A 24,271-nucleotide genomic window follows, 5' to 3' on the forward strand; every position below is an offset into this window, starting at 1 on the left:
CCCGGTTGCCCCTCTTCCAGTCCAGCTCTCTGCTGTGGCCCAGGAAGTCAGTGGAGGATGGCCCAGGTCCTTGGGCCCTGCACCCACATGGGAGACCAGGAGAAGCACCTGGCTCCTGGCTTCGGATCAGCACAGTGCGCCGGCCGTAGCAGCCATTTGGGGGGTGAACCAATGGGAGGAATACCTTTCTCTCTGTCTCTGTCTCTTTCTGTCTAACTCTGCCTGTCAAAAAAAATCAGTTTAAAAACAAACAAAACTCCCTGACCTGGACTTCCAGGGTCCTGAGTTCTGAGTGGCCCTTCAAACAGGCAAAAATATTCCTGTGCTCAGCCCATCAGTGCTGAGACACTGAGAGGAAGAGAGGGCAGAGGGGAGTGGCAGCTGCCTCCACTCTGGTCCCCGGCCCGTTCCCTGACTGGAGCATTTTGGAAATGATCCCGTTTTCCCAGTACTCCCTGAAAACACTGTTAAAAGTTTAGCACTGTTGGAAAGAAGGAAGAAAGGAGGCACCCCTCATCCAGCAGGAGTTGCAAAAGCAAACTCCTGACATACCCCTGGGCACGTGGCCTCCTAGTGGTTGGCTTGGGTGAGCCCGGAACAGTTTGACGCCTCAGGCCTGAAATACCAGTGGGAAAGCGGAGTCTGTGGCTGAGGGGGGGCAGGCAGGCTCTTTTCACCCACGCCCCTCCTCCCCCTGCCTGCCACACACACACACACACACACCACACCCCTGCCCTCCCCGGTTGGTATTTTCCTGTTCCACAGATGAAAGAATCTCAGGCCAGGGGGCTGGGTGTCCCCCAGTTCAACAGATGGCAGTAGAGGCAGGACCAGCGGGCAGTGAGTGGCGAGTGACAGGCCTGCCCCGCAGCCCCCGCCGCCACTAACCAATGCTGTGTCTTGCAGAACTGCTGGAACTGCGGCCGCAAAGCCAGCGAGACGTGCAGTGGCTGCAACATCGCGCGGTACTGCGGCTCTTTCTGCCAGCACAAGGACTGGGAACGGCACCACCGCCTCTGTGGCCAGAGCCTGCACAGCCAGAGCCCCCACAGCCAGAGCCGGCCGCTGCTGCCCGGGGCCCGGGGCTCCTCGGCCAGATCTGCTGACTGCAGCGTGCCCAGCCCGGCCCTGGACAAGACCTCGGCAACCACCTCGCGCTCCTCGACCCCTGCCTCCGTGACAGCCATTGACAGCAATGGGCTCTGAGCCCCAGAGCCCGCCTGCCTGGTGGCCCCTCGCGCCAGGCGTGGAGCTGTGGGGTCACCAGCAGGAGAAGACGAGGGAACAGGAAAAAGTCCAAGCCTGGGGCAAGCACTCCCCACCCCTTGGGACTTGATGGGACAAGCGTGCCGTTGTATCTGCACACAGGCAGCTGGCCCAAGCTGGCCTACACCTCCGTGGATTTCCTGATTTGTTCCTCCCCTGCCTGAAGCTGGCATAGCCAGCGTGCCGTGTGGGCCACAGCTCCCCCGCTCCTGAGTCTCAGACTGTCGGACGTGCCGGCGCAGCAGACACGGAGGGGCCCCTCACCTCCCTTTCCACTGTTTGCAGGTGACACAGGTTGGCCTTCTGGGACCTGAGTAGGCAAAACACGGCCCTCGGGACGCCCTCCTCTGCCCTGCTGTGCAGACTTGACCGGAAGCTCAGACGACAGGAAAGAAGTCACCATCTCAATAATGACACCCAAATAAAGAATGAGTACCTGTTCCCCAAGCACCACACATGATTCTGGACAAGAGTTTGCCACCTGTCTGGCCACTTTACCTTGGGACCTGTTTTTTTCTCACTTAATTTTGCTTGTGCCAAGTGCTGTTTCCAGTGCGTGAACCAGGCTCAGAGAGGAGACGCCTGCAGGAGCCTGCTGTCTCCGAGCATGTCGGCCACTAGCATCGCCAGATTCCCAAGCCCATCACCTTGGACCTCCCCCTCCGCCTGTCCTCTCACTCCGCTTCTCTTTAGCTCCCAGACCACGCATATCCAGATCCCACGGGCATCACCTGCCTTGGGGCCCTGCTTTGGTGGTCCTGCTGGACGAACTACGGTGTCTGTAGGATGTGCCACTCCTAGTCTCATCTACATGGCCCTACCGCACCTGAAAGATTCCTTCAGCCCTCACAGTGCTGTGTCGTTAGACCTACTGCAATGGCTTAGTATCAGGCAAGCAGTCTCCGCTTCCTTTTCTTACGTTACCTGTTTGGTTCCTCCCCTCTTTGAACTCAGAAAGAAAGGTTTTGTGAAACACGAGAGCCATTTCTGGAAAGCCTGATCCGTTGTTCTTCCCGTCTTCGAGGAGTTTCCCAGCTGCTTACCCGGCTGTCTGACAAACAGGATGCCTCCTTTCTGTTCCCCTTCAGAGTGTCAGGGCCCAGAGCCCAAGGGCCCAGCACCCCTCTGCCCCGCGAGCCGCCAGCTCTGCACTCATAGTGACTTCTCGACCAAGGATTTTCAGTCTTAGAAAGAAACTTGGAACAAGAACCTTCAGAATACTAGGTTTCAAAATTTCATTGCATATGAAGTAAGCTATCCCCAGAGAGAGAACAGCAAAGTAACAGTGTTCCTTCGCAGCGGGCCACGTGGACTCCTGGGTGAAGTCCAGCAGTTGATGGGCAGCCTGACGAACAGGGCGGAGTCAGCCCCACAGTGGGCCCGCCCACGTTGCCCTACGACGCAGGGTGTTGTGGAGTCTCGCGTTGGCTGCAGTGAGAGTGGCTTCCAGGGGCTCTGATCTCAGCCTAGACTTGACCTAAGCAGGTTTTCCAAGCCTTCAGTAGCCACAAAACAGCCAGGGGAGCTCAGGCTTTAACGGATGGAATAAAGCGCCAGACACAACCCAGCAGTCCATACCAGAGCTCAAGGTCAGCTTCTGCAGCTGGGGTCTGTGTGCAGTGTGCAGGTCTGGCTGCTTTCCCGGGCAGCCATTCCAGCACGGTTCTGTTTTCCATCTTTGCAGTACCATTCTAGACTACGTGCTCACAGGCACTGCCAGTCTACACAGCAGGGTGGTGGTCCACACCATGATTCTGCTCTCAGAACCTTTGCCGGGTTGATTCTGCTAGAGTTCACATAGACATCGCCAGGATGTCTGTCCAGGACTTCCTGTTCTGATTTGAAGAATCCTTTCCCCCCGTTAGCTAGGGGGACAAGAGAGAGTCCAGGTTCCCTGCTCGATTTTTGGTTCCTGCTGATGCCACCCTAAGTTCCAGGTTGGAAACGGGCACTCAGGCTCCCCACTCTGCCCTGAGGCCCGGCCTCTCTGGTCAGTGTTTGGTGGACAGTAAAGGCAAAGGCTGACTCAAGGTCCAGAGAGTCTCAGGTCAGTTGCAAGCTTCCTGACGTTGGTCTGGAACCCAAAAGCAAATGCAGTACCTGGCTGCCCGCCTGCTGCCATGTCTGCACACTATGCTGGGCTCACCACCACCTGCTGGGACCCTCCAGTCTTCTGCCAAGTGAGGGGTGACAGCAGGAACCAGGGGTGGCCAACGCGGGACCTGTCTTCGCTCATCCTCTATTTCCCTGCGTGCCTGCACCATGTCCGACTCCACCCGGCCACAGTGTACCTGCTCCCCAACAGTGGCCCCAGCTCTGCAGCCGACGCTCTGGCAGATCGTGAGGTGATGCACAGGGTGGGGGGTCTGTTCTTGGGCCGTTCTGAGCTAAGACGTCACTGTCCCCCGGGCTGTAGGTCCAGAAACAGGACACATCCACCCAGCACAGGCCCACACTGGTGGTGGCCGCCACCTTGCACGGGTGGACGTCTTTGCCCATCTGGGCCAGCTGCTTACAGACAGACAGTGTACGTTTTGTCCCACGCTGTCCCAGCGTTGACGTGGCCCCCAGTAGCTCTGTGAGGCGTCGGCAGCAGCCCCTCTGGCATCATGCGGCAGCGGCGAGTGTTTCAGAACGAAAGCCGGGAAAATGGCCAGTTGGCCACTTGTCCTGGAGTCCGCGGAAGGGATTATGGGTTGGAGAAACCATTGGAAATAGGACACCTCTCAGAGGCTTTCTTCAGAACTGGACTAGAACCAAGGTTCCCAGCTGGGCTCCGGGTCAGTAGCCACCGCCAACTTTCTTCGATGATTTTTAGCTGTTTGCAGAGAACCAGGTGGTGGCATGCTTGAACCAAATGTGAGGAAAGCCTGAAGGACCTGGGCTGTTCCGACAAGGGCCAGATGGCGGCTGGCAGGAAGGAGAGCTGCCCGCCTTGGCCTGGGGCCTGGCCGAGCTGCTCAGGGGGGTCTTCCACCCCTTGGGTGTCTGTCCTTCTCGAGAAACCAAAACGTCCCCTCCTGCCTCTGCCCGCACGCGTGGACGTGCGCATTTCCAAAGACGCCAGTGCAGTGACCTGTCCATCACGGTCGGGGGTGGGCGTGGGGGTGGGGATGCCCGAGGGCGGGCCTCGTGTCCCCCACGTCGTCGTCCTTGGCCCCTGCACACCCCATCTGGTCAGGCCTACGGCTGCCCAGTGGATACTCGCTGATGCTTATACCAAATAGGGCATGTGTGGCTGGTGTCTGCTAGGGACAGCCCTGTCCCTGCCTTGGAGTTGGCAGACAAGCAGCTGGCAGAGCTGCTTGGCTAAGAGGCGTCCGGTCCACTTCCCGGGCTTTGTGGGTGCCTGAAGAAAGCCTGCGATGGACGTAGAGGGAGGCCTCCACACGGTCTGCGAAGTGGCGGTGAGTGTACAGCTCTGCAGGGCGCGGCCCGTCTGCGTTTTCTGTGCTTTGTCATTTTACTCTGATAGAACTTTTCGTTACTCAGCTCTCTGCATAACTTATTTAATGTACTGTATAAACGAACCAAAACTGTTAAATATGTATTTAGTTTGTTCTACTTAAAGTAGTCAATAAAAGGCTATATTCCTTTTCTGCCTCTGCTGGGCTGGGCTGGGCAGGGTACACACGCTGCATGCCATCTGTCCACCTGTGTCCCTTCCTCGTGCCCACAGCGGTGCTTGTGGCCTAGGGCTCTTGGGGCCTGGAGCCGGGCCTCTGCCTTGTCGGAGCCATGGGGCCCGGGCCCCACTGCTCATGCCCACCCTGGGGCCACCAGCCAGAACTCTTCCTGTATGTCCATGTTAACTCCTGAGTACTGTCCCTGCTGCCTGATTTGCATAATGGTTGGATGGTTTCCTGAACTCACTTCCTGGGCAGTCACTGCGGGACTTAGGAAGTCAGCGTCTGCTGTGGACTTTCCAAAGTGGCATTTCCATTGCTGACCACTTCCTGCACCCTTGCACCATGTCCACATTGCTTTCCCAGTAGCCCCCAGCAGCCTCTGGGAGTGCTGTCCATGGCCTTGACGTGGGTGCAGACACGGGTGTGTGCACCTGTGTGGAGTCGCAGCCATCTGTGATAGGCTGGCTCCTGGGGCTGAGGCCTCACTCCTGTTACCTGCACCATCGTGGGCTCTGCCCTGGAGCCACCGCTTGTGAGCAGCCCTGCCTCAGAGACCTGTTGGGACCCCCAGCTTCCCAGGCCCCTAGAAGGCGAGAGAGGCCTGGCTCAGATCTGGAGTAGGGAGCAGGGCTGACCTGTGCCCTGGCCCTGGAAGACAAGGAGGGGCCTCAGTCTGACGCTGGATGCAGGCCTGTCAGTCATGCTCAGAGACGCCGCGCCCGCCCCACTGAGCCAGCCTGACAGCACCACAGCCCAGAAGCGGCAGGCTGAAGAGTTGTCAGCACCGCACAGCTCTCCGGTGCCAGCTAAACTGTAGTGAATGTTGGAGCTGCAGTGCTGAGGTCACAGAGGAGAACATACAGGAGCTCCCTGAGGGCCAGGAAAAACTAAGCTGAAACCACAGAAGTAGCCGAGTACCCAGGAGGAAACCTGCAGAGGATCCACGCCTCTGGGGCTCCCTCCCCGCAGGCGGCTCACTCCAGGGCTTTGGCCTGGTAGAATCCACCTGTCTGAGCTGGGCCCCTCTGCGCCCCTGCTTGAGAAAAAGAATTGCCAGAGACTGATCTTAGGTCTGCTCGCCCTCGGGGCTCAGAGGTGAAGATCATGCCAGGCTTGTAGCAGCTCCCGGGGTCTGGGACTCCCGGCTTCCCACGTGGTGACATCCACCTTAGGATGAGCTGTCTGGGAAAGAGCATTCCAGGCACAGCGCCACAGTGAGCCAGGCCAGCAGGAACAGAAAGCTGATGTGGGCTCCAGGCATGGGGAAACATGTGGGACCTCGGAGGGAAGTGCTGGAGGAGGAAGTGACGGGCAGAGCCGGGGTGTGGCAAGGCAAATCTGCTCAGGGCGCCGTTAGTCTCCAAAGACACGTGTCACTGGGACTCCTTGTCACACACCAAAAGCTGGAAAGTGGGAAAAGGGCCATTCCTTCTGGGAGGTTGGCAGGGGGAAGGGTGCAGGTAGAAGCCATTGACGGGTGTCTCAGAAGGGGAAATAAATGATCAGGCTTGTCTCCACCCTGGTGTTTCAAGGGGATGGACGCTCCCAGCCTTCATCCCTCAGGAGTGTGGGGAAACCCAGAAGGCCTGCCACGCCTGGATCAGTGTCACTGCCTGGTGCTAGCGCCCTCTTGTGGACGGAGTGGGGCCTGCTGCCGTGGCCTTCCCCTGGTGCACTGTCTGCCCCCAGCGTTCTCCGGGGCTTCTGGGGAGCCTCCCAAGTGAACTCCACCTTGTGCTGCCTGATCTGCCGTCCTGGCATCGCTCCTTCGGTTACAGCTGCCACTGCACTCAGCCCCAGGTTGATTCCTACCAGATGCTGCTGTGTGGCCTGCAGCCAGACGATGTCCCCCCAGCTTTCTTCTGGTGTGAGTTGGGGGTGCAGCAGGGTCCCAGTTCAGGGCCCGGCACTTGGGCAGCCCTCACGCTTGCCTGCGAGCCTGTTGCTCCCCTCGCCGTCTGTCCATCTGCGAGTCACTGAGGACTCGCTCCTTTGCGGGCCTACGGTCTTGCTCAAGTGGTCTGAGAAGTCCTGAAGACACACCTAGCTCTCAGTGCCTTCATCTCGCCTTTGCAGAGGCTGGGCCAGGGGGCCCAGTGTGCATATTTGGCCTCCAGTCTGCTGCTCTCCCCAGCACCTGCCTGGCACTGAGCCAGGCCCCAGGACAGGTTTGAATGTGCAGGTGAGTCACGGGTGCAGGTGTGAGGAGGCAGGTGCAGGGAGTAGGTGAAAGGGTCGGCACGGCAGCTGGCCGAGGAGCTTGGAGCTCTTTTGGCTTCTGGACTCTGCCTGTGCTTGTCCTGGGTGCTGTCAGCAGCCTGGGATGTTTTCTTCATCCCCAGCACCTGCTACCAAACAGGTGCTTGGTGACAGTTGAAGAATGACCCAGGGCAAGGATTGGGAAAGGCTGCCAGAACGCCCCTGCAGGACTGAGAGGGGCTTCAGTAGTAGACGGGCCAGGGAGGGGCTGACCAAGGCTGCCAATAGCCCGGGGCAGGGAGATCGCACAGGTGGGTGGTAGCACTCAATGTTAATGCGAGTGCAACTTGAAGCTGAAGAGAGTGGGTGCCAGTGAAAGGTTTTGGTTAGTGGTCGCCGTGACAGCATGTTTGGGAGGGAGGGAGGGGGTCAGAGTGCAGATGAGAACCCCGGGGAAGCGGCTGCTGTTCCAGGTGAGAGGTGGCCGGTACCCGGGGACTGGGGGTCAGCGCAGAGTGGGGGTGATACAAAGTGGGCTCCTGAGAGTAGAGGGGCACATGGCACCGGCTTGTCCCCACGCACTCCTGTTGCGCCCTTGTGGCCCACTCTGGCTCCCCGCCTGCCCCCCACAATCGTGTCTGCCTGGAGAGGTCACACCAGATCTCTCTCCAGGAGGCCCTGCAGGACGGACTGCTCCCCCACCTGCAGCATCTTCCCCAGCAGCCCCAAGCCCGTCAAGGGACGGAACAGGTGAGCCTGCCAGGCACCTCGCACCAAATGAGACGTGGCAGCTTGAGCGCCAGCATCTTTGTTTAGAGATGGCAAGGGCTGGGGGCTGGGGTTGGGGTTAGAGCGTCAGTGCCAATCCCAGCTGCTCCACTTCCCATCTAGCTTCCTGACAGCGCGTCCTGGGAGGCAGTGGATGATGGCGCAAGTTCCTGGCTCCTGGCTTTTAGTCTGGCCCAGCCTCAGCTGTTGTAAGCATTTAGGGAGTGACCCAGAGGATGGGGCGTTTCTGTGTGTCTCCTCTCTCTGACTCGGAGTCTCTGCCTTTCACATGAAAGGAGGAGTGGAAAACACATCCCGTATCTGAGTGTGTAGGCTCAAGCCCCAGCTCTGCTTTGCCTTTTTTTTTTTTTTTTTCCTAAGGTTTATTTAAGAGGTAGGAGAGTTGGAATTACAGGCACAGAGGAGAGACAGCGAGGTCTTCCATCCATTGGTTCACTCCCCAGATGGCTGCAATGGCCAGAGCTGGGCCAATCCAAAGCCAGGAGCTTCTTCCAGGTCTCCCACATAGGTGCAGGGGCCCAAGCATTTGGGACATCTTCTAATGCTTTCCCAGGTCATAGCCAAGAGATGGATCGGAAGAGGAGCAGCTGGGACGTGAACTGGGGCCCACATGGGATGCCATTGCCACAGGTGGAGGCTTGGCCCACTACACCACAGCGCCAGCCCCTCCGCTCTGCTTTGAAAGGCAGTTTACAGAGAGAGGTCTTCCATCCGCTGGTTTACTCCCCAAATGGCAAGTCGAGCCAGGAGCCAGGAGCTTCATCCATGTCGCCCATGTGGGTGCAGAGGCCCAGGACTCAGAACATGGGATGTTGGCACTTCAGGTGGCATCTTTACCCAGTACACCACAGTACCAGCCCCTGGCTCTGCTCCCAATCCCAGCCTTGTGCCAATGTGCACCTTGACACTCCGTGAGAGACCTGGATGGAATTTCCAGCTCCTGGCCTTGACCTGGCCCAGCCCAGTTGTAGGGCGCTCGCTGCCTATAAGACCCTGCTGGAGGCCTACCACCAGGGCACTTACTACCCAGCCCACTGCCAGTCACCCTTCAGGGCCCTACGTCCCCAGCTTCACCCCAACTCCCTCTCACCTTACCCTGGCCTCGTCGACCTCCCCCCTGTCCACAGGGCAAGCTGTCCTCCCCTTCAGCGCCTGGAAACTTCCTGACCAGCCCAGCCTCGGTGCCACCTGTGCTTCCATGGTGGCACACAGCTCGGCACTACCTGTGGAGATGCCTTGTAGGTCTCCCTTCCCCTGCTACACCTGACTCGGCCATTGTTCTCAGGAGGTTGGGTGAGGGGACAGGACTCTGCCCAGTGTCCAGGACCTGGAGGAGGCTGTGTGCGGCGAAGCTTAGACCTCCGGCAGGTCTGGGAGACCGTGTCGCTACGACGGCCGCCACCCTTCCAGCATGGGGGCTCGAGACGGGAGTCACTGATTGCTGAAGAAAAGCTTCCGGCCCTGCCAGGAAGAGGACGCGATGCCAGAGGTGACCACTGCCTTTATTGCCTCTGAGTTGGAGTCCTGGCCAGGGTTCAGAGGTCTCTGCGGGCAGCAGGCAACTCTGGGCCCAAATTATTGCTACTTGACAAGGTCACCTTGGGGCTTCCCATAGTGCCCTGAGAATGGATGGGGTGAGAACATGCAGATGATATGCAGATGACATGCAAACCAACCCAGGATCCTCCTCAGGTGGCTGGTGCAGGCATGGGTGCTGGAAGAGTCTGGAGCCAGCCCAGGAGGGTGGTGGGCACGCCCAGGTCCTTACCCCACACTGCAGACCGATCCGGCCCAGCCTCAGGGCACGAGGTTCCAGGGCTTGGGGTTCCCTGAGCATCAGCCCTGCTTCTGCTGCTGCTTGGGGAAGAGCAGAAGCCTGGTCCCAAGACAGCAGGAAGAAACCAGGACACCCGCTAGGCAGCCCAAGTGGGAAGGGACCTGCCCTGGGTCATAGCAAGGCAGGGGCAGAGGGACCAGACTCCATGCCTCCTGAGCCGGGTGCAAGTCAGAGTGCCCTGGAGGCCGAAGCTACAAACAATCCGCGGATGGAGAAAGGAAGCAAGCAGCCCAGTCCCTGGTCTCTGGGCCGAGGCCCTCCACCAGCTGGCCGGGCCCGGGCTAGGAGGAGGCAGGGGCCTGGGCTGGGTGCCGAGTTGACCCGTTCAGAAGGCTCCCGGGGAGGCAGGCAGGGCCCTTGGCTTTTGCAGGTCGGGTTCAGTTGTTATTCATGACCCACCAGGAGGCTGCAGGACAGGAGGTGGGCGTCAGCCATCTCAGGCCCACTGCCCTCCAGGGCCCCGGGCTGCGGTGGGCACTGGGGCTGCAGCACACCTGGGAAGAACACGGTGGTGAGGGTGTCTGGAGCCCGCAGGTGGTCGATGAGGATGCGCTGGAAGGCCTTGCTGCAGGGGGCCTGCTGGTGCCTGGGGAGGGCGCCCGGGAAGCCGGCTGAGCCGCAGCCCCAGCTTAGGCCCCTCCCGCCCCGCCCCGCCCCTGGACTCCCACCCGGGCCTTCCTCGAGCCAGCTCTGAGCCCGTTTCTCCCATGAGAAAGGGGCACATCAGTGTCCACTGCACTGGGATACGGTGAGGCAAGGGCAGCCAGGTTCCCCGCAGGGTCCGTGCTCGCGGCGTGCTGGCTGGTGGGCGTCTCTCATACCTTCTCCAGGAGGCCTCGTCCTGCCAGAACTCGTACAGGGTGAAGGAGGCCTGCTCCAGCATCTTCTGGGCGGACACACTGCAGGGCCAAAGAGATGGCCGGGCCGGGCCAGGCTGCTGTGATGCTGCCCACCAGCCCGGGACGCCCAGTCCAGCCCCCTTCTCTGCTCCCCCCTCGCCACCAGCCAGCTGGGCACTCACTGCAGACAATGGCTCTGGGCCCCCGTGAAGTCCATGTAGCAGCACAGGGCCCGGTGGAAGTCCTGCAGGGCCTCTTCTGCCACCTGCACCTGCCTCTGGGCCACCAGGATGTGCTGGCAAGAGAAGCCCCAGTTAGCTGGCGCAGCGCAGGGTGAGGGGCTAGGTGCGGCCTGCAGGAGCATCCCACCCTTCCCGCCGCCACCCGGCCCCCAACATCCCTGACTCCATCCTCCTTGCCCCATCTCTAAAGTGGCTGTCACGATCTAGCCATCGTCCCCCTCTTCTGTGGTTTGTCCCCACCAGCTTCTGTCTGTACTGGCCCAGACCTGATTTTGAGCAACACAGATGGGGAATGGAGGCTCAGGGACAGTGATCCCAAAACCCAACATCAGTCAGGTGGGCAGCGGGACAGGGGAGAGGCAAGCATGCACTGCAGGGGGCCCTTGGAGCCCCCCCACCCCCACCCCGTCCCTGACATCCAGCCACCTGCCCGTGTCCCAGCCTCACCGAGCCAGGCCCCTTGGCCAGGTCCTCTTCCTGCAGGGGTTCTAGCCGGGGGGCCTGTGAAAGACACCGAGTGTGGGCTGGGCCGGGCCAGGCCGACCCCCCTGCCCCCCGCCGTGTGCCTGGCCTGGGCAGCGGTCACACAGCGCTCACCTTGCACTCGAGCTGATCAATGAGCTCCTGGAGACGGCTGACCTGGAGCCGCCACTGTGACTCGGCCTCCAAGCTGCACCCTGAGGAACCCGGAGGGGTCAGGCGTGGGCCTGTTGGGCCAGGAGCCCCCTCGGCAGTGGAGGAGCAGGCCCTGGGGTGCAGGGGATGCCACCCCCCCCACCACAGGCACACCTGTGTCTGAGCAGCCAGGAGACCAGGTAGGCGACCGAGGGACAATCCTCAGGGCCCTGCGCCCTGCCCGCCGGCTGCCGCGGGGCCTGCTCTGCACTTCGGCGCTCTCTTCATCTGACCTAGGGAAGGGGTGGCTCAGCCCACCGTCACCACCACCCAGCCCCAGAGCCAGCCGCCCCTCAGTCCCTCAGGGTCTCCCTGCCCATGAAGGCGAGTTCCAAGATGCTGGAATTCAGGGGCCGGCATTGTGGCAAAGTGCCACGGTCCCATGTGGGCACCGGTTCGAGTCCAGGCTGCTCCACTTCCAATCCAGCTCCCTGGTTTTGCACCTAGGGATGTGGTGGGAGATGGCCCAAGTCCTTGGGTTCTCTGACACCCACATGGGAGACCCAAAAGAAGCGCCTGGCTTCGGCCTGGCCCGGCCTGTCACTGCGGCCACTGGGATAGTGAACAAGCAGGTGAAGATGCCTGTCCTGCCACATGCCTTTCAAATAAATAATAAAAAATCATGCTTGCTTCATCCACTTGGGGATGCCTAGGGCACTGCAGTGTGGGGACAGCAGGCACTCCTGCATGGGACCCCGGGCGGCAGGGCCCTCACATACCGCAGGTCGCGGGCCTGGGCCTCCAGCGTGTCGGATGCCCCCTCCAGGGAGCTCTGCAGGGCCTGCAACTGGCTCACCGTCTCTCGCAGCAGGAAACGCGTCACGAACTGGTCCACTTTGGAGGCCTGCTCGTACTCCTGTGGGGCACAGGGGCTGTGGCATCTCCAGCCTGGGCGGGGAGCCACCCTCCTGCTCGCTCCCTCTTAGCCATCAGAGCACGGGGATAGGCAAACCTGGCACAAGCAGGGGCGCCGCGACTTCTCTTGCTCACAGGTGTAAGGCCAGCCAGCTGGCTGGCTTTTCTGGACCACGAGGCCCCTTCCCCACTGGGGCTACCGCCTTCAGGATTGCTATGGCCAGTGAGCCCCAGGCACCGCTAGGCTGGGTGGGGCGGAGGGCAGTACGCACAGGCCATCCAAGGGCGGGGTGTGGCACACGGTGTCATGTGACCCCACACCTACCAGCTGGCCTCAGACTCAGAACCGACATCCTTGTTCATTCATCCACGCAATAAACTTTGTACTGGGAGCTGCAGCTACAAGACCCAAGACTGCTGCCCACACACATCACACCAGCACTGGCCCCAACAAGAATTACTGCACACCCCCCAAGGTGGGCAGAGGTCAGGAAGCTGACCACGGGCCAGGCCCAGCGCCCCCACCTCAGTCTCTCAGAAACTCCCGCGCTACCTTCACTTCCGTATGCCTCAGTTTCCCCATCTATAAAAACATTAACACTCATGACACGGAGCCGCTGAGTGGCTGCGTCAGGGACGTCCTACTCGGGGCTCAGCCCAGCACCTGGCACACAAGTCCTCCACCCCTTAGAGCTGTCGTCATTGCTGTCAGAAATGACACCAACAAGGACCCCGCCCACTGGCACAGGCAACCTGGGCCGGCACACGACTTGCCTCGGCTCAGGCACCAGGTAGGAAGCTCCTGGACCAAGCTCCCAGTGGAAGACAGGGACGGAGAGGGCTGGGTCCTCCCTGCTGGGACAGGCCGGTAGCATGTGTCCCCGGGAGGTCCTCTCATACATTCCCTTTTTGGTTCTTAAAATGGCTGACGGGTTTCCCCTAGTTGCAACCAAAATGCCCAGCGGACACAAGCACCCACTGTGGGCCAGGCACTGCCACAAGAAATTGCCTTTAACCCTTGCAACCACTTCCAGGAAACACGGCTGAGCCCATTCCACAGATGAGAAGACTTGGGTCAGTGGAGGCCAGAAGCCAAGCCCACGCCACAGAATTTCCTCTACTCCCCACCGAGGCCCTCCTCTGCGACCCCGAGTCCAGCTTTGCTGAGAAACCAAGGCCAGGAGACGTCACAGAGTAAACAGAACCCGGACTTGCCAGTGGGTGCCTGGAGTGGTGAGGTCAACCCATGAGGTCACAATGTGCCTCCAGGCCAAGGCTAGGCCAGGGTCCCCGGCGGGCAGGGCAGAGGTGGCCTGGGCCGTGGCCCCCAGTGGTGACCAGCACTGCCATGGGAAACAGCAGTTCCCAGAAGCGGGCCAAAGCACCCACGCAGGCCTGCGAGGAGACCCCGCCTGACACGGACGAGGCCGGGAGGAAACCGTTCTTCAGCCACTCCAAGGGCAAGAAACCGGGTGTGAGTGCTGGGGGGTGGGCAGTGGGCCCAGGAGCAGGCCAGGGATTTGAGGAGCCAGAGGTGCCCAGGCTTCCAACCCTGCGCAGATGTGCCTCGGGCCAGCAGGGGACTCAGCCCTGGTTGCCAGCTAGGGCTGTACCACGGGGAACCCCCTACCGCCTCAGCCCTCCCCCCTCCTCAAAGGAGCAGAGGCCCAGGACCAGGAGGGGTAGGTGAAGGCCCTGGCATCACAGTTGGGAGGGTGGGCTCTCAGTAAGCCAGCGGGGCTGGGCTGGGGTCTGCCAAGGTGGGCAGGTTGGGTGAGGGTCCCTGGCGCCAAGCAGGGAAGGGTGCCTGATTGGCACAGCGGGACCCCCACCCACTTCCGCCAGGGAAGACGGGTCCTGGGAGATAGGGCCAGGTGGCTGAGGGTCCCCGGGAGGCGGGCGCAGCCATACAGGGTGCTTCCCCTCATGCCCTGCCCCACCCCCAGGCCAAGATCCTGCTGCTTTTGCAGTTGGACAAGCGGCAGCAGAGAGCCGAGGCGGCGGCGGCGGCGGCGGGCCCAGGCGCACAGCCCGGGGAAGGCGTGCCGCGCGGCTCGGTGGGCTTCCCCGCGGCGGCGCCCATGCTGCGGGGAGCGGGCGACGGCGCCGAGCGGCGCGAAGGTACACGCGAGAGAGAGATGAAAAAGATCCTGGTGGTGCTGCTGCTGCTGGACGCAAGGCTGCGCGAAGACGGGCGCCGCGCGGCGGGCGGGCCCAAGGCACCGGGCAGCGGGCCGCGGCCCGACGCCAGCCCACCCGCCTCCAGCGCGGCGCCCGGCGAGCGCGACCCCAGCGAGGAACGGCCACGCAAGCGGCGCCGCTGCCCTCGCCCACGGCCCTGAGCCGCCGGCGCAGCCCCCTGCCCAGAGACCCGGCCCAATAAAGAGCTCAGAGCAACGCGGCCGCTGCCAGCTCTGCCGGAGGGGGGTGGGCGCGGGGCAAAGCTACCGCCCGCCTGGGCTGCAGGCCCAAGGGAGGCGGGCAGGGCAAGCCCACAACAAAGACACCCGGCGCAGGCAGAGGGAGGGTCCCAGCCAACAGATACCATCCCGGGGAAGCGGAGAGGTTCAGGCTCTAGAGCTCGCCCAGGAGAGGTGGTGCCCCTGGGCCTCGCCCCCTCCGGCCCTGCCCGTATCCGTCCAGGGTAGCGCGATCCCTCCTCTAGAGCCCCACGCTGCCCCCCCCACCCCCAGGGAAGTGCCCAGAGGGCGCTCTGCAGGCCCAGCCTCACTCCTCCCCCTTGGGCCTCCAGGTGGTTATGGCCACACCAGGCCTCCAGGGTGATGCTCGCTCCCTAAGTCATTCAAGAGAGGCCTGGCACAGTTCCTCTGGGCAGGATCCCAGCCCCCAACTGGTGACCAGCTTCACACGGCCCCCTCGGAACCTACTGAAGGTGCACCTGTGTCACCCACAATGCGATCCACTGCCCTTGTCCGGGGGCCTGACCCGTGGATTCTCATAACCGCCCCTTCTCACCTCCCGGGACCAGCCCAAGTAGGTAGCGCCAGTGCCCTCCCTAGGGCTGCACTGCAAAGACAGGGCACCTCCTGGTCCCCCATGGCCTTGTGGTCAGACCTAGTTCCTGACACCCGACTGTGCCCTTGCCTTTGGTGTCCAATACAGAGCCTTGCAATAAAATCCACACTTTAGGGGCCGGCGCCTGCAGTGCCGCCATCCCACATGGGCGCTGGTTCAAGTCCCGGCTGCTCCACTTCCAGTCCAGCTCTCTGCTATGGCCTGGGAAAGCAGTAGAAGATGGCCCAAGTTCTCGGGCCCCTGCACCCGTGTGGGAGACCCGGAGGAGGCTCCTGCCTTCGGATCAGCGCAGCTCTGGCCATTGCGGCCATTTGGGGAGTGAACCAGTAGGTTTGACGGCCTCTCTGTCTCTCTGCCTTTCTAGTAATTAATCTTTAAAAAATAAATAAAAACCCCACACTTTAGCTTACAGCCACCTGTGCCTAATGGCCACCAAAGTGGTCCCAAAAAGTGCACACCCGCAGACACAAGAAGCGGCCTCCTGCTTGTGCAAGGGGATGGAGGAAGACAGCCCAGAGGAAGAGGACTGCTCGGGGCCGCACAGGGAGTCAGTCACAGGCCTCGCAGGTGCGGGTCTGAGTGGACGCGGAGGCGCCACCCAGCCGGCCAGGGCCCACCGGACAATGCAGAGCACTTTGGGAAGGGACCAGCCTGTTTGTCCACACAGCTGCCAGGAGAGGAAGGGTCCTGGGAGCTTCCGTGGGGAGGGGCCAAGGACTGAGGTCACAATGCGTCCAATCCACGTTCTTCCTCCTCCCATCCCTCCTCGAGCGCGGGACCAGGACCTTCATCTGCCAAGTCCAGGCGAGCGGAACCCGGCTGCCTGGGTCCCCAGGGCGAGAATCACGTCCGGACGGCCTGGCCACAAAGCCCTCCGGCTGCCGCAGCTCCGGCCCTCCTGGCAGTGTCTCAGCCTCTGAACGGACTCGCCGGGGCCCTGTCGCCTTCCACGCGAGCCAGGTCTCGGGTACGGAGCCTTGCGGCCGAAGCCGGCGAGGAGCCCAGGAAGCAGCGGCGCGCGGCGCTGGGGCGGGGCCCACGGCTGAGCCGGCCCAGAAGAGGCGGGGACTTAGGCTCGGGAGGCGGAGCCAGGCGGTGAAAGGCGGGGCCTCCGGGGAGCAGGGCTCCCGGGCGAAGAGCGCGGCCGAGCCTCGAAGATGACGCAGGCGTCCAGGAGCCGCAGGGCCCACCGGCCGCCCTCGCCCGGCCGCATAGCCGTGGTGGTGGATCACGGCTCGGGCTTCACCAAGGCGGGCTTCGCGGGCGAGGGCCACCCGCGCGTCGTGCTCAAGAGCTCCAGCCTGGTGCCCAGCTGGGACCGGCCGGTGCGGCCCGGCGCCCCGGGCTGCGAGCTGGCGGGCGGGGTGGCGCGCGCGCACCCCATCAAGCACGGCGTGGTCGTGGACTGGGAGGCGCTGGAAGGGCTGTGGGAGCGCCTGCTGGTGGGCCGACTGCGCGTGTGCCCCGAGCAGTGGCCCGTGCTGGTGAGCGAGTCGCCGTCGGCGCCGCCCGCGGGCCGCGAGAGGGCAGCCGAGCTGCTGTTCGAGGCCCTGGCGGTGCCCGCGTGCCACGTGGCCAGCACGGCGCTGCTGGCGCTCTGCTCGGCCGGCGCGCTCAGCGGGCTGGCGGTGGAGGCGGGCGCGGGCGTGTGCCACGCCACGCCCATCTACGCGGGCCACTCGTGGCACGAGGCCACCTTCCGGCTGGACGTGGCAGGCAGCACGCTGTCGCGCTACCTGCGGGACATGCTGGTGGCGGCCAGCCCGGACCTGCAGCCGCGGGCGCTGCCCCGCAAGGCGGTCACACAGCTCAAGAAGCGCTGCTGCTACGTGTCGCTGGACTTCGAGGCCGACCTCCGGGACCCGGGCCGCCAGCGGCCGGCCAGCGTCTGCGTGGGCGACGGGCGCTCCCTCAGCCTGGGCAGCGAGCGCTTCCGCTGCCCCGAGCCCATCTTCCAGCCGTGCCTGCTGGGCCAGACGGCGCCGGGACTGCCCACGCTGGCCTTCCGGGCCCTGCAGAAGGTGCCCGCCTCGCTGCGCACGCGGCTGGCCCGCACGGTGGTCCTGGCTGGCGGCTCCACGCTGTTCCCCGGCTTCCCCGAGCGCCTGGACGCGGAGCTGGAGGCGCAGTGCCGGCGACACGGCTACGCAGCCCTGAGGCCCCGCCCGGTGGCCAGGCCTGGCCGGGGCACCGCGGTGTGGACAGGCGGCTCCATGGTGGCCTCCCTGCACTCGTTCCGACGCCGCTGGATGACCCGGGCCATGTACCAGGAGTGTGGCCCCAGGCTGGTGCACGAAGTGTTCGACTGAGTCACGTTGGACTGGAGGGGGTGCCACAGCTCCTCACCCCTGGAGCATCCGATAAAAGAATGGGCAAGCCTTTGGAGCAAGCAGGGTCCTCGTGTGGTGACAGGCCACGCCCCCACCCAGCAACACCTGCCATTGTCTCCGGCAACCACTTCCAGGTCCTGGAACGCCAGTCCAGCCAAACCCCCGGAGCCCCGTTTCCACGGCAACAAGGCAGGCCATGCCCCCACTTGGTGTCCCTCATCCCCACCATGTGGACACGCTGCCAGGCCCCTTGGAAGCAGACCTTTGGGAGGGGACTAGGTCTCGCCTGCACACAGCCAGAGGACCAGCCCTGCCCCTGCCCCGTGATTCCACTGAGAGCCTCAGTTTCCCCTTCCATACAAAGTGGGATGGAACACAGTCCTGGGCCTCCCCACTGCCCCCCTCCTTAGAGGAGCTGTGGGGTAAGTGGGGGTGAGCCATTTCTTCAAGGGAACAAAGGCAGTTGACTTATTGAAGCCACCAAACAAGGGCCTGGAGCCACACAGGCACACACATGTGGGCACAGAGCGCGGCTGCCTCCTCCCGTGCTGCGGCGGGCGCCACCTACAGACATGTGTGAGTACTGCACACACACACACACAGACACGTGTGAGTACTGCACACACACACACACACACACCCATGCAGCTCCCGCCCTGAAGCCTGCTGTGTGCCAGGCGCTGGCCTGGGTGCTGGGAGCAGGGCAGAGAACAAAACAAAAACCCTGCTGTTGGCTGCTGGGGCCAACACGACGCGTGCGTGGTGGCAGGCTCTACTATTGCCTCTGGTTCACAAGAGAAAACCAAGGCCCAGAGTGAGTTGGGAGAGAGCCAGCCTCAGAACGCAGGCTTCCAGCTCCCCAGCCCCAGCCACGGCACAGCGGCCATGCCCGCCTCACTCTGCACGCCCTGCCAGGAGCCCCTCTGCTCACCAGCTTGGTGGTGTCCATGGCGGTGAGCACGGCCCGGTTGAGCGACTCCAGCGCAGCCAGCACAGGCCGGTAGACACCCAGGTGTTCTGAGAAGTAGTCTGCGGGCGGAGGGAGTGCTCAGGGCCTTCCTGGAGCCTCCCACCCACCTGCCCACCCTGCCTGGGGTCCCTCAGGAATCAGGCCTGGGACCCCGAGCCTGGCCCAGGCTGTCCCGTCGGACCACCTGCCCTCGCCACTCCCGGCTGCCAGGGGCCCGTGGACACAAGAGCTCCCAAGAGGCCTACTCACCACACAGTTTCTCCGTTTCTACGTTGCTGCAAGGAAAAGAGAAGGTGCCCTTCAGACCCTAGACTCGGGCCGATCCCCTGCCCTACCAGCTCCCCACTGAGCTGACAAGGGCGTGACTTCCGCTCCACCCCAGCCGAGCTGGTCAGTGGGCAGAGGACTGGGCACCAGCAAGTGCTCTGGGAGGACAAAGGCACAGACCTACTATGGGGCTCCAAGGGGGTCTCAGGCCAGAGGAGACAGATGTGAACTTAGGCCAGAGAGGAGTGGTCAGAGCTGGGAAGGACAGGCAGGAAGAAAGGCATCCCAGGAAGGCATAGGTTACTGCCTGGTAGGTCAGGGAGGGCTTCCTGGAGGAGGTGCTGGCCTTGAGGGATAAATTTAACTGAGAAGTCTGGTTGGTGAGGGAGGGGGAGCACTGTAAAGGCTTTAGTCCAAGTCTCAGGAGCCTTGAATGCCGGCCCAGAGCCTGGATGGATCCTAAGGAGACGGAGGGAAGTGAGAGGCAGGCACAGCCGTGCCTGGCTGTGCACCAGAATGAGGAAGCGCGGGAGGAGGGCGCGCTCGTGCCGAGCGGGCGGGGGGGGGGGGCACCCGTGGGGAGGTGTGTGTGTGCACATGCACCTGCAGCCCTGGGGGTGGGGAGGAGAGCAGGCAGGGCCCAGCTGTCCCCAGGCATCCTCTGGTCCCTGCAGGATGGGGGGAGGGGGGCTGAGCCACCGGGTGGTGACTCAGGCCTGGCTATTTTGGGGTCCCAGCTGGAGGCAGTGTAGTGGGCAAGACTGGAGCTGGGGAGGGGGAGGAACATGGGTAATATTGGCACGGAGCCCTGGCGCCTTCCCCCTCCCCGTCTCCCTGCCCTCATCCTCCAAAAGGAACGGCGGCAGAGGGGACATGGCAGGGTTGGGATGCTTGGCCTCGCTTGGTTCACCCACAGCTCAGCCCCCTCTCGCGTACTCACGCGGCAGGATGCCCATCAATGCCGCTGAAGAGTTCCCGCAGCTCCCCTGCGCTGAGGACCCCGTCAGCAAAGTAATTCTGGAATTCCTCAAACGAGAGCTTCCCGTCATCTGCGGCGAGGGTGGGAGCAGAGGACAGGGAGCCCAGCCAGTCCCTCCTGCCCCCAGGCCCGGCCCCCAAAGCGGGGATGGGATTCTGAGTAGAGGCCCAGATCGTCCAGGGACAAGAGGTCTGCACCCAAAGGTACCCTCTGAAGGGAACAGGGCCCACTTTGCAGGAACCCAAGGGACAGGGCAGTTCCTGTATGGCACTGGGTAGGGACACAACAAAGGCTCGCCAGAGAACCCAACAGGCTGGGACAGAGCACGGCAGGGCCCACACGCCACGTGGGGCCGAGGCTCGGTGCACATGCCATCCAGCCTTGCTCCAGGGCAGAGGCCACCCGCGCTCTGGCCCCAGGACCTTCACGGAGAAGCCACAGGGAGGCGCAGGGAACCCTCCCAGCTGTCGTGGCCTCTGGGCTCCATCAGCAGAGGCTGAATGGTCCAAGGGGACGGCCAAGGACACCGGGGATTTGGTCTCTAAGCAGACGTCTGCGTGCAGTCTGGGACAGTGGTCAGCCCCAGCGAGAAGAGATGTGAGAAGGGACAGGGGTGGGGACAGGACTCTGCCTTTAGGATGCTGAAACACGAGGGACTGAGTGTGAGCCTCCACGGGCCACTCGGGCACGGTGGGCGGCTCCCCGGGGGGCCCCTGCTTTCGCTTCCAGGCTTTCTCAGGCCAGCTTCTGAAGCCGCCCAGGACCCAGGACAGGAAGAGCTGACTTCGGTCCTGCAGGCCTTCCCTGGGCCTGGATGTGGATCAGGCAGAAACGGACATCTGAGTGGAGTCCCCCACAGGGCCTTGTCTCCATTTTCCCACTCTTCCAAGCCCCTCAAACAGGGAATCTAGACGCCTGTGTCACACGGACCTGGGTTTAAGGCCCACCAAGCTAAGGCTGTGTGGCGTCAGGCCATCTGCTCTACCTCTCTGAGCCTCTGCTCCTCTGTGGCATGAGGTGAAGAATTCCCACCAGCTGGTGGTTGTGAGGACAACACGAGGTCACTGTGCCAGGCACTGCGTGAGCATCGCTCCCATGGGCCTTCGGCACGGCCAAACCACACTCGCCTCCTTGGGGAGGCTGCTGATTGGCTCTCGTGTCAGGTCCTCCCCAGATCTGCCTCCATCCTAGACTGTGCTCCCACAAACGCCCAACTCTCCCAGGGCCTGAAGTCCCCCACCCTGCCCAACGGTGGGACGCAGGGGAAGCCAGACTCACCATTCTTGTCGGCTCTGCGGAACACCTGGAGGACAAAGGCAGGGGTGGGAGCTGTGAGTGGGCCTGGGAGGTAAGAGGGGCCCCCTCCCTGCACCCCTGGTCTTTTCTCTGCCCAACCTGGGCCCAGCCCCTTGCTCAGCTCAGCCCTGCAGGAGCTGTGCCTGCACGAGGGCACAGGAAGAGCGCCCAGCAGGTCGCACCACTTGCTCACTTCCCCCGCAGGGCCCAGCTTCATGGGGGCTGCGGGGGTTCTCCGGGCCAGCTCCTGCACATCCACTTCCCACAACTAGAGGCTGGCCCAAGTCCCAGCTGATGCATTGGACCATGGCACGGTCCCAGCTTGAGGGAGTGTGGGGAGATGGCCAAGATGCGGCTCAGGGAGTCTGGGCAGCTGTCCCAGCCCCAAGTCCCCAGCTCTGCTGTGTGGCCATGGTGTCTGTCCCCTCTGGGCTGTTTCCCTGTGCTTACTGAGGACCACCACACAGGAAGCGGCCTGGGGTTCACCCCTTAGGGGTGCGCCTCCCTAGAAAGTGGCTGTGAGGGTCTGAGGCAAAGGTAGGAGCACAGGAGGGTGTGCACTCATGCAAAGGGGGCGCAGGGTGGAAGCGAGTGGATTTTATCAATGAGTTGAAGAGGAACAGCACCGGAAGCAAAGAGCAGAATCAAGACAGGTCCCCGGGACTAGACCCCCAGGTCGCCGCAGGCAGCCCTTGCTGGCCGGGCAAACAGGGGGAGGCCAAAGCCCGGAAAAGAGCCTGAGCTCCAGCTCCCAAGTGCCAGCCCCTCCTGCTGTGTGCTCAGGAAGGAATCCTCTCAGAAGCCTGTCCCTGGTCAGGGTCACACAGCAGCCCAGTGTGGCCTGGCTGGGGAAGCTGGAGACACGTTACGATGGGATTGAGGGCATCTGGGGCCACATCCTGTGGTGTCCCTGCCTCCACGTGTGACCCAGGACAGATCCCCTCAGGCCTCAGTTTTTCCATCTGGGAAGGGGGAAGAGGCAGGTCCCTTCCAGCCAGGAGGACTGTGGTCAAGGTGCTGAGTCACTACTGGGGGCACTGGGGAGGGGGCAGGGGTGTGGCTTCTCCCAAAGAGGGGTGCTGGAGTGGGGGCAGGCGGGGGTTGAGGGATTCAGCCCAAGGGTACAGAGTGCAGCCGAAGCCCAGCCAGGCTGCTCCACACTGGTGCCCAGGGTCTGCAGGGCTACCTGCTGCCCCACAGGAGGGGTTCCCAGGCCACAGGACATGTGTGGGCACCCCTACCAACTGTAGGACTCGGCTACCCTGGCTTCAGGCCTGCGGGACGCGCGGTGTGCGGGGAGGCACTGGGTCACCAGGGGCCCCTCCTGTGTCCATGTCCCCTGGCTTGGGGCAGCCCAGCCGGGGTCTACCACGGGGCTGGCATCAAGACTGCTCCCGCCCTCAGGGGCTGCAGCCCCCCCCCCTCCAAGAGAGACAGGGTGGGTCTGGGATGGGGGCAGCAGGGACAGAAGCCGGGACACATTAGAGGGACAGAGGGGCAGACAGGCAGGGGTGCAGGGGCACGGCCTCAAGGGACCCGGAGTGGGAGACACTGACACCCACAGACGCAGAGAGCCACACACACGCTGGCAGAGACCCCGCGAGCCAGCCCGCACCCCACTCACGTCCTGGAAGAGCGCATGTCCAGCGGGCCTATTGTCCGGCGCGGGCTCGGGTGGGCGCGGGGCCCGGGGGGCTGGCGGCCGGAGCAGGCACACGGTGAGCAGCCCCGCGCATGCCATGGCGCCGCCAGCCGCTCGCCTCTGGCTGGGCTACGCTCCCTCCCGGAGCTGGTCGGCTAGGAGGGCTGCGGGAGCCCGCCCATTGGCGCTGGCGTGGCCAGGGCCACACCCCCGGCCCCGCCCCCTCCTGCTAGGCCGGAGCAGCACCAGCTTGGACCCCGGCCCCAGCAAGCCTACCACCACCACCACCACCACCCCCCCCCCGCAGGCTGGGACAGTGCCCTAGGAGGCTCTCAGAGCTGCAGCCCCCGCGCGGTCAGGACCAACCCACGCAGGTCATTTCCCCCGGGCTGAAGGCCCACAGCCCACCCGGAGGGAGAGCCCCAGACTACTGCGGGATAAACATCGCAAACTGCAGAAGCATGAATGACACCAAGCGGGCCACACCCCCAGGGGGCTTGACCTCTGGGAAAACCTGTGGGGACTGGCTCAGAGAAAGCTGGTCCACTGGCCGCCACCTGGCCCAGGCCTCGGACATCCCGACCCCACCCTCGCATTCACCTCCTATCTCCGCCCAGCAGTCAGACGGGGCGTTCAACTGCACGGGACCCGGAGGGCCTAGTAGCTCCTTGCGCCCCCCCCCCCCCCCAAAGAGAAGCACAGCACTCCACTTCCCTCTCCTGTGCCACTCCATCCCTTGTTTCAGGATCCCTGCCACACCAGGCTCCCAGCCCTCTGTGCCCTGCCCCTCCCGCCCCAGGGCCTTTGCTTGGAGTGACTCGGATTAGCTCCCACTCATCCTACAGTTCTCAATTCCAGCACCACCCCTTCCAGGGAGCTCTCCCAGATCTCATTTGTGCAAATCTTCATCAGCCTCTGAGACCCACAAGGGAAGTCATTCACATATGGGAAAGCACCTGACACAAAGCTCTACTGGGGCTGGCACTGCAGCACCCCCATCCCACAGGGCACGGGTTCAAGTACCAGCTACCCCACTTCCAGTCCAGCTCCCTGCTAATGGGAAAGCAGAAGATGGCCCAAGTCGTTGGGCCCCTGCACCCGCATGGAAGACCTGGAAGCAGCTCCTGGCTCCTGGCCTGGCCCGGCCCTGGCTGTTGTGGCCATTTGGAGGAGTGAACCAGCGGATGGAAGACCTCTAACTCTTTCAAATAAATTAATTAAAAGAAATGTATTTGCTGCATGTTTACAAGGCCCACAACTACCCAGAATGAACGCGGCCAGCTGGTGAGTTGCCTGGGGGCAGGGGAAGGAGGTGAGTCCACTTACCCCCTGCGGTGCCTCTGTAGCATTTGTCACTTCTCCGGACAAAATTCTCTACTGGACCCATTTTTAGGCTAGGAAGAAGATGCCCACGTTTCTT

At 62.8% G+C, this 24,271-nt stretch overlaps 4 protein-coding genes across 10 annotated transcripts in view; 3 read left to right on the top strand and 1 right to left on the bottom strand.

The window, feature by feature from the left end:
- CBFA2T2 (CBFA2/RUNX1 partner transcriptional co-repressor 2) overlaps window positions 1–4,861 on the top strand; it is a 117,441-nt gene extending 112,580 nt beyond the window's left edge. For all 4 annotated transcript variants that reach the window (XM_062204036.1, XM_062204037.1, XM_062204039.1 and 1 more), the window contains exon 11: window positions 907–4,861. In XM_062204036.1, coding sequence (XP_062060020.1) covers window positions 907–1,206 — 300 coding nt within the window. In that variant the 3' untranslated portion in view covers window positions 1,207–4,861. The remainder of the gene's footprint in view (window positions 1–906) is intronic.
- A 4,511-nt stretch (window positions 4,862–9,372) lies between these two features.
- Window positions 9,373–22,950, bottom strand: NECAB3 (N-terminal EF-hand calcium binding protein 3). Of its 4 annotated transcripts, XM_062204043.1 has the most exons (13): window positions 22,834–22,950; window positions 21,192–21,216; window positions 19,875–19,983; window positions 18,917–18,942; window positions 18,629–18,726; window positions 12,196–12,332; window positions 11,591–11,709; window positions 11,399–11,478; window positions 11,249–11,302; window positions 10,742–10,854; window positions 10,542–10,619; window positions 10,215–10,306; window positions 9,373–10,126 (listed from the first exon to the last, which is right to left on the bottom strand). In XM_062204043.1, exons 1-13 carry the CDS (start codon window positions 22,948–22,950, stop codon window positions 10,098–10,100), a joined length of 1,077 nt encoding a protein of 358 aa, XP_062060027.1. In that variant the 3' UTR covers window positions 9,373–10,097. The 4 variants fall into 4 exon arrangements, with proteins under 4 accessions (XP_062060027.1, XP_062060028.1, XP_062060026.1 ...); XM_062204044.1 differs by having other exon boundaries at window positions 9,373–10,306; window positions 19,875–19,951; window positions 22,834–22,911; XM_062204042.1 differs by lacking the exon at window positions 22,834–22,950 and having other exon boundaries at window positions 21,192–22,778.
- Window positions 13,680–14,673, top strand: C10H20orf144 (chromosome 10 C20orf144 homolog). Its single transcript, XM_062201856.1, has 2 exons — window positions 13,680–13,805; window positions 14,278–14,673. Exons 1-2 carry the CDS (start codon window positions 13,680–13,682, stop codon window positions 14,671–14,673), a joined length of 522 nt encoding a protein of 173 aa, XP_062057840.1.
- Window positions 16,525–17,676, top strand: ACTL10 (actin like 10). The gene has a single exon (XM_062201857.1). It carries the CDS (start codon window positions 16,525–16,527, stop codon window positions 17,674–17,676), a length of 1,152 nt encoding a protein of 383 aa, XP_062057841.1.
- Window positions 22,951–24,271: the final 1,321 nt, after the last annotated feature.

This window comes from Lepus europaeus, chromosome 10, assembly GCF_033115175.1.
Source record: "Lepus europaeus isolate LE1 chromosome 10, mLepTim1.pri, whole genome shotgun sequence".
Taxonomy (NCBI): Eukaryota; Metazoa; Chordata; class Mammalia; order Lagomorpha; family Leporidae; genus Lepus; species Lepus europaeus.